Genomic DNA, 8,561 nt, shown 5'->3' on the forward strand with positions numbered 1-8,561 from the left:
AAAAATTATTATAAATTTAAGAGAGATCAATACGTGTTATTCCAAATTCAACGATTTGATATAAAAAAAAAATCGTGCAACGTTTTATAATAAAATATATTCTGTTACGTAAATCATGAATTGTAAACGCCGTCTCATGATATTCATAAATATTGATTGAGTATAGATAATAAATTACATCGGGATAAAGCCATATGTTAAGTAATTGAACAAGCTCCATGTGCCATAATACAATGCAACATTTTTCGCGTCTGTTAAAGAACTTATTTTCACCGTGAAATTCCGCTGCTCCGGGTCCTTGTCCAGGGGGTGTCTTACAGACGTCTCGCGATAGATGCGAGCATCCCAATTTCGTGTTCTTCCACGACAACGGCGGCATTGTGCTCGCGTCAACGGCGGAACGATGATTAATCGATCGACTGTCACGGATATCGTTCTTCCCTTCGCGCGCGGCTACCACGATCGCGGATACCGGACGTACGCGTAATATCGCGGACCGCGGCATCGCCTCCATTAATAAAAATCAAATCGCCATTAAGCTGAAAATATTTACAGTGTCGCGGACAACAAGAGCAGACTCCGAAGATGAATGTCGTGGAGAGTCGAGAAAACCGTGATCCGGACCGACGTCGCTAATCGTCGCGGAATGAATCTTCGTTTTTCCCTTTTTTTTTCTTTTTTATTCACTTTTGCCTCTTCTCTTTCAAAAAGACCACCTGGAATTTTCCCAGATTAAATTGATTCGTACGCGCGGGCACTTTACAGCGATCCGATGATCCACCGCCGCCGCAGCCGCCGTCGCCGTGACCGCATCATTCATCTCGCCGGTGTACTATTAGTACTGTTATTTATGATGGAAAGAAAAAAAAAGCGTAGACCGCGAGAGCGGCACCCATTATGTATCGAGATCGGGTCGCCGGGTGATTTATGCCGTCGGCGTAAATTGCCGCTTGTCCTTTGCGAGATCGTAGTAAAACGTCGCCGATTAAAATCCCGCCGCCACGTTGGTCGTGATTTAGCGGGGTTTAGGCGGGCCCGGACCTCGCCGGCCCCGTGATTGCGAAATTAGCGATCGCGAGATTACGCGTTAAGTTTATGCGCGCGAAAAATACAGGCGTGGCAACGGCCCCGTTATCGACGCTTGTTGTTCCTCGGGATCACGATTATCTATAAACTTAATTAAATTATTCGACGAAGATTGAGATAAAATGTGACGTGTACTCAACGAACAGACATGACCGCCGCGGAAGACCCGCTTTCGGTATCTTATCTTTTCTCCTTCTTCTTTCATTGACTCATATTAATTCTTTTTTTTTTCTTTTTTCTTTAATAATGTAAAATGCACAGTTAGACAATTTTTTTTTAACTGTGTTAAATTTCTTCAATCGACTTAAAGATAATAGCAACAAAATTAAAATTTAATAACTCTTTTATGTAAATAATTCATATTTCTTTAAAATTATTAATAAAATAGTTGATCTATCGCTAACACTCTTCGTCGTTATTTTCCAACGTCCGGAAACATTGCAACGCAGGATAGTTTCGCAGCCACAATAACTCGCGTTCCGTCTGCAGCACCAAGAGCTCGGTATAATTGCCTTGTAACTTTCTGATCAGATTGGATCGTTGCCTGAAAAGACGCATCTTCCTGTCTATATGCTCGCGTTGCTTTATCTCCCCGATAACGTCGCGCTGATCCTCCAGTTCCCATCTCGTCGCGTTCATCTCTGTGATGACTCGATCGAGCTCGGCGTTCTTTTTTTTCGCGCGAGCAATTCTCAGCCGCAGATTTTCTAACTTTTTCGTTTTCACAGACAGAGCTTTGTCCAGATATTTTCTCGCACCTTCGATCTCCCTTTCGAGTTGCACCGTAGTTTTATCATCGCGCAATCCCTTCGCTTTTCTCTTCAAATACACGCGCATTTCCCGAGTAATTGTGATATTTTCTACGAATTCCAAGTCCTCTTTTAGTTCCTTGAATTTCGTACTTAGGCAACGGTGCTCCCACTTGATCGACAGCATACCGCGACGGAAGTCTATTGCGCGCTTCAGGGCGTCCAGTTTACGCTTGCCCGCGACGCAGATGTGCTCGTTGACTCGCTCGATTTCCTCGCGCGGGATTAAAATGGCATTTGCCGCGTCACGTAGCTCACCCCGCAGTTTAAACTCTACCTGGCCCTTCTTCAGCACCAGCTGAACCACCGCGTCCCGCTCGCGCGTTATCCGCTCGTCCCGCGCTGTTCTTAATCGATCTTTGAGGAAAACTACGCTCGATCTACACGTATCGATTTTGCTCTCAAACGCGGCAATTTTTCGCTCCGCCGCGGTCATCTCTAACTGCCGAACTTTGATCTGCAGTTCGATGTTAATTTTTTGGCGACGCGACTGCGTCAGACGATCCCAGTGGCCCGCGTCGATCGACTGCGGCAATTCACTGGGTCGTGCGTCCAGGTCTTCTAGGATCTTTAAGTACTCCGTGCATTCGATCGGGAAGTAAGCAGGCTCGATGCCGTTCACAAGATACTTCGCGAGACTGAGCAGGTCGCTGGTAGCGATGTTCTTTAGGGACGCCCGCGGTCTTCGCTTAAACTGTCGTTCAAGGAGTTCGATGTTGACCCTCGACATGCCAGCGAGTTCTTGTTGAAATTTCTTTGCTATTGCCTTTTCATGAATGCACAAAGCATCGTGTTGCGCGAGCATATCCTGGTAGACGTCGTGCAACTTCCGCCTATGTTCCTTCAGCGTGTTTTGGTATCGGCACCTCTCGTATATCTCCCGCTTTATCTCGTCGTCCTTTTTTACACCGTCAATTCGTGCCAGATTACGCACACGGCCACGAATGTGCCGCAGCTGCAGTTGGTTTATTGCCGCCTCGATTCTTAGCTTCAACTATAAAGTGAGAATTATTCTAAAATTAATTTGACAAATTTTTTACATCACTAATGCATCGAAAAATATCTAATTATGAGTATTTTCTACTTTCTTTTACAGAGAATTAATTCTTTAATTTTTGATAAGTGAATACTAATTAATTAAAAACTTGTGACTAGATAAAGACCTGAAAGAATTCGTTTAATTTAGCGTCGAACTTATCAATGCCCTCGTTCAAAAGTACGTTAATCTTCGCGTAATCAGCCTCGAGCATTCTTCTGTAACGCTCGCGCTCTTGCTGAAGAGTCTCCGTATCTGTCTCGTATTTTTTTATAGCCGCGATGTCGTCGGTTGTGTACTTCTCCGGCTGTTTGTGCACCATGCACTCGGGTCTACGTATATCTACTTTGATGACATCCTCCCAGCGAATTTCTAGCATGCCGTCCATCATCTTCTTCAGGGCGTGTTCGCGAAAATCATCAGCCAACGTAAGCTGTCTGAGTCGTTCGGCTTCCGCGGCCTGTCTGTCTAGGATTTCTTGCTGCAACGGCGACACGTAAGGCTTCGCCTTTATCTCGTGATCGAGCACTTGAACAATACTCTCCGCTTTCTCCTAATCGAATTTAAAACACGCATTCAGTCATTATTACTAATAAATTTACTAATAATTGCAACATTGTGCAGAAAAATTTATTTAAAAATTAAATAAAAAAAATCTTTATTTTATAATATATTTTCAGTATTAATGGGAAACTTTTTATACTCTTACAGCATATATAATTATTTGAAAAGAAATTAATTTCATTAAACTACCGAGTGGAAATTTATATAGCTAATCTGATTTTGCAGCTAGTGGTTAGATCGCGCAGATCAAATATATTTCTTAATTAGTGATTAACTCGGTACAAAAAATAAAGTTATCATTTAATGAAAAAGAAACAAAATCTGTTTAGTATTGGTCGTTTAGTTACTGTCTAGCGCGGACCATGTATCTAAATAGAATCTAAATGTTTTTCGTCGCTTACTTTTTTTACTGTTGTATGTTGACCTTACGCAACGCTCGCTCGACTGCCAAATTTGCCGGACAAACCAGTTCCTGCCGTCCGCTGCCCGCGCGTCCTCCACGTTGCGAGCTTGGAACGCAAAGTCTGCCGATCAGATGTCAACACACGCACGTACTCATACTACCGCGACGGTCTGCGGGCCCGGTGACCAGCGGTCTCGCCAGTCGAGCACGCGTTAGGTAGGTCAAGACACGTAGAGAATCAATTTCCACTTGGGTACTTTTGTTCGTCACTCAGTTTTTGTAAAAGTAATTTTTAATATTCTATAAAACACTGTTTTTAACCATTGATGCGGTATATTTTTCCACGGGTAGAAAGTAACTTTAATTTCTTCAAGTTTACAGGAATCGTTTCTCCCTCAATAAAGTCAATTAAAATTGTAGCTTCTCATATGCAGCGCATTTTGCACCTCGTGTTTACCTTGGGATGCCACTGCGGTTCAACAGGAACTCGCAGCACGCCTCGGCCGAACATTATCTTTAGCTCAGAGTCTATATGACGTATCCGCTCGATTCTTTCGCGTATCACGTTCATTTCTCGCTCCTTTGCCACGTACATATCGACGAAAAGCCCATTGAAATGAGCATGTAGCTTGCCGTAATCGTGCATCAGATAACGATCGTCCAGTATCACGTGCGCGAACCCGTAAGACTCCATCTGCGAGTAATAGTAAGGCGATTGCTCGACGAACCGATGCGTCGTCATGCCTGCGGACAAACGCCGAACGATTAGCAAGGTTTAATCAAGAAAAGTCGAAGACTCGTTATCTCGTAACTTCATACAAAGTAAAATCGGAATTTATTTTTTAACTTTACTTTTTTTAAAATTATTTTATTTAAGTTTTTGTTTTATTAGGTCGGGCAACTTTAAATCCTTTCAATTTTTTCTTTTTATTTGTAATTTCTTTGAGAAGAATTTTTCAAGCTTTTATGAAGCGTTAATGTAAGAGTCATTATCTAAAAATCTTTTAAAATAAAGTATTGCAATTTTATTAAAAAAAAAAAAATCTACCATCGACCGCTCGCAGCTCCGTTAGTTTATCAGGATCGATTTCGTGCTCCTCTTCTTCCAAAAGTAATTCCATCCTACGTCTCTCGTCCTCGCGGTATACTCGGACAGGTTTACTCAGTTCCATTTGTAACTGATCGTCCGTATAGCTGCGCCATGGCTGGAAGGTGTCGTGGACGATGCTGTGCACGGAGTCCCTGGCGAACTGCGCCCATCGCAGGTGCTCCTTGAAGTACGGATCCTCCTCGGTTAGCGGATAATTCGTTACCTCGATGTCACCGCGGAAAGAGAATATCGAGCGACCTAGAACGACCTGCGGATCCCAGAACGTCGCTTTTATCCAGTTGGCTATGCGATCCGTCGAGACGCAGAGATGCTCGAGCTCCATGCGGATATTCTCGCGCTCTTCTTCTGCCATCTTCAGCCTCCGTTCGCAGCCTGTTTTGTTCAGATCAAACGCGGACACTGGTAGAGTCTCCATTTCCGGAGCAGCCTCGTTGGCATCGAGAAGCTGCTTGACGGTGGCCTTCAAGAGCTTCAGACTTTTTACGATGCCGGTCTTTTCCGCGACGTAAACTCTCGCCTCTTCTCGCAGTTGCGCGTTCTGCCGCCATTCCTCCCAAGTACCAAATTCTGTTTCACCGGTTGCTAGGAGGTCTACTCTGTCTCGGGTCAACAAGGCCCGTATCGCCGGATCCAAGAAAGCGTAGTCCACCAGTATCTTCTCTTTTCGATTTTCGTAGCATTCAGAATCCACTGAATAGATGCTTTTAGTATCAGTCACGGACAGTGACGCTTTATTCTTCTGTACTAAAAACAAAATTTTTTTATGTTTTATAAGAAAAAATAATGTAAGAAAAAAATTAAATTATATTTTTTTAAGGGACAAAAAGTATAAAAGATTATAACTATCATTAACACGCACTTTCTCAGTCTCGCGACAAATCCGCGTCGCGATCAAAGATCCGTCGTGGCCGAGAGCAATCACCGCATCACCATCGGGATTAACGATCGCTTTTCGGCTGCCTAGATCAAGTCTGTGATGCGCCGGCATCACGGCGACGATCTGCCGTATCGTTTTGTCGCGAATAACGACCAGTCCGTCGTAGGCGCAGGTAACGATCCAACGTCGATCGACAAAAACGCGCGCGAGCCGCACGTGATGGCCCGTCAGCGTTACGTCCGTCAAAGTCGCATCTTCAAAGTGGCGTCGCACCTTGAGCGTATATAATTGCCGTTCGAGATAAGGTGAACTTATCAACATCCGGGAATCATCAGGCGCGTAGCATAGCTCGTAAGAGAGCGCGGGTAGTGCCACGATGCCGGCGAACTCGTTGATTAGACGTCGGCCTGCGACGGCGTAAGGTACGTCATACACGAGCAGCTGCTGACCCACCGAGTGAAATGGCTCGTAATCGACGTGGAGGACGAGCACTTTCAAGCTTCCGCACGTTTCGTCGTCATACAGCGCTACGTCGGCGATGCGACCCCTCGCCTGGAGCCGAGCCATCACCTTCCACGGCTCGTCGCGCTGTAGACTCACGCAATAGCAATTGCCCGCTCCCTTCTGCGCGGCGATCAGAAATCTGTCGGCAACATAAATCGACCGTGGAGAGGTGTATAATTCTAATCGAAATATGGCCCGCGCCCGCTCTTGCTCGTGACTCCTTCGTCTCTTCGGCAAAGTATTTAAAGAAACGCTGCCTGAACCTTATGGGAACGAAACTTGAAAATCAACGCTCGCGTGATAAAAAAAAACGCGGTTGCGAGATGTATTGAATGACAGCGGACTCCCAAAATTATTATAATTATATTTATGGTATTTTACAATTAATAAAAAAAAAAGAAAAAATATAATTAAAAATTTAATGTTATAAATGTTGAAAAATTAATATAATTATTAGTAATATAATTATCAGACTTACTTGCCGGAATGGGAAAACTTAATCAAGTCTAAAGAATTTCTTTGAAGACGAAAGTACGTCAGTATCTTTAACTGCTCGGGGTCAGTCATACTCAGAATCGTCACCTCTCCCTTATCGCTAACAACAACGATTAACGGGTCATCGGGATGCGCGGCTTGAGCCGATATGTTGCCTTCTATGTCAAGCTCCACACTGGAAACTTCACTGCCGCTGTAACTTTCGAGGACAGTCAGTTTCTTAAGATCGTGCGTCGCCGCAAGGTGATGGCACCAAGGACGCACGAAATCGACGAAGCGGTATCTGCTGCCGTGCTGCAGACACTTAAAACACGTTGGTGTAAGGCTTTTGTCTTCGGGGAACACCATCTGCATGAGGCAGCCTTCGAGAGTATAGTAGAAGAGCCAGCTCTTCGAAGGGTGCACGATCAAAATGTTCGGCTTGTAATCCGACTTGACGTACCATTGCTTGCGCCAGACGCCGGTCGTCGAATCTTTCTTATAGTAACGAATCTGACAAAAGGTTGTTTTGAGAATGATATCACTCCGAAACCAGCATACAATCGGTATCTCCCTGTCCGTGCAAACTCCGCAGTGTTGCGAGAAAATAATGCGAAGGACATTGGTACCGTCGTGATTGCTCAAGTACACGTGACCGACTTCGTCGGTGATAGCCAACAGCGGATCATCCGGCGTGCTCGGACACCAGTCAACCCCGCGAATTGCACTTTCATCCGGCAGTTCTATCTTGTGGTCTGCGCAATAAAAATATTAAAAACTCACAACCATACAGTATACGTCGTTCGTTAGATATTAAAGAGTTGAATTATCTTTAAAAAAAATTTTATCTTAAAAAAATGTTATCTTTAAAAAAAATTAAATTAAAAAAGAAATTTGACATACCTTTTAAAATAACCAGTTTATCGACGACGTCGAATTCCCAAGCAAACAATTTTCCACAAGTTTTTCCCATTTGCGCGATGGCGGTGCGTCCCGTCCAAGGTATTCTGATTATCTGACCGACGTCGTCGCGGAGAAGCGTGTCGACGACCACGATTTTTTCTCCCGTTCTCCAGTGCCACACGATCATCGGGAAATTCGGGTACGAGCCCAACGACACGAGATAATCGTCCGGCGTGAACGCGATCGCGAGATAACCGCTGTCGCATCCTCCAACGCACTCGCAGATTTTCGTCATCGAGGGGTACGCAAGGACGAGGATTCGCGGGTTCAACGATCTCTCGGTGAAGGCGAAAACCGGCAGAGACATATGACCGCATACATAGCGAGCACCGTCACCGGTCGCGTTATTCCAGCACCAGCGCAACGTCTGCTGCTTCTTGACAACGTCAAAGAACACAATGTACAGACCACTGCACCAGGCGAGCATATCTCCGCCGATCCAAATTATTTCCTCAATCTCGCCACCGCACACCCAACAGGGTGAATAACCCGCGCTTTGATTCATTCGAACGCACTTTTCCGGGATATAATTATATTACACGTTAATTAATTGTCAGTCGATTATAAAAATTAACCTAGAAGAATATATGACGACTTCGACAAGAGCCGAGCAGATAAACAAAACACAAATTGAAATAAATGTTAAATACGAAATAATTATCAATTATTCGATAAAGCAAAACAATTCTAAATCCGTATAAGTTGTTAGGTAAATCGTTGTATAAATTGTATCG

The 8,561-nt window shown here is 44.3% G+C and overlaps 1 protein-coding gene across 1 annotated transcript; it reads right to left on the reverse strand.

Moving 5' to 3' along the window:
• Positions 1 to 1,485: 1,485 nt before the first annotated feature.
• LOC139102181 (cilia- and flagella-associated protein 43-like) lies at positions 1,486 to 8,332 on the reverse strand. The gene is made up of 7 exons (XM_070655908.1): positions 7,768 to 8,332; positions 6,869 to 7,619; positions 5,940 to 6,529; positions 4,947 to 5,753; positions 4,356 to 4,642; positions 3,059 to 3,484; positions 1,486 to 2,889 (listed from the first exon to the last, which is right to left on the reverse strand). The coding sequence occupies exons 1-7, from the start codon at positions 8,330 to 8,332 to the stop codon at positions 1,486 to 1,488; spliced, it is 4,830 nt and encodes a 1,609-aa protein (XP_070512009.1).
• Between the last annotated feature and the right edge of the window lie 229 nt (positions 8,333 to 8,561).

This window comes from Cardiocondyla obscurior, linkage group LG04 (assembly GCF_019399895.1).
Source record: "Cardiocondyla obscurior isolate alpha-2009 linkage group LG04, Cobs3.1, whole genome shotgun sequence".
In the NCBI taxonomy this organism is placed as follows: domain Eukaryota; kingdom Metazoa; phylum Arthropoda; class Insecta; order Hymenoptera; family Formicidae; genus Cardiocondyla; species Cardiocondyla obscurior.

Coding starts and splice junctions, on each gene's coding strand:
- LOC139102181 (XM_070655908.1), bottom strand. CDS start 8,332: ATGAATCAAAGCGCGGGTTATTCACCCTGTTGGGTGTGCGGTGGCGAG. Junction 6,530..6,868: donor AAGTTTTCCCATTCCGGCAA/GTAAGTCTGATA, acceptor TGTTGCCGACAG/ATTTCTGATCGCCGCGCAGA. Junction 5,754..5,939: donor AGCGATCGTTAATCCCGATG/GTGATGCGGTGA, acceptor TTTTGTTTTTAG/TACAGAAGAATAAAGCGTCA.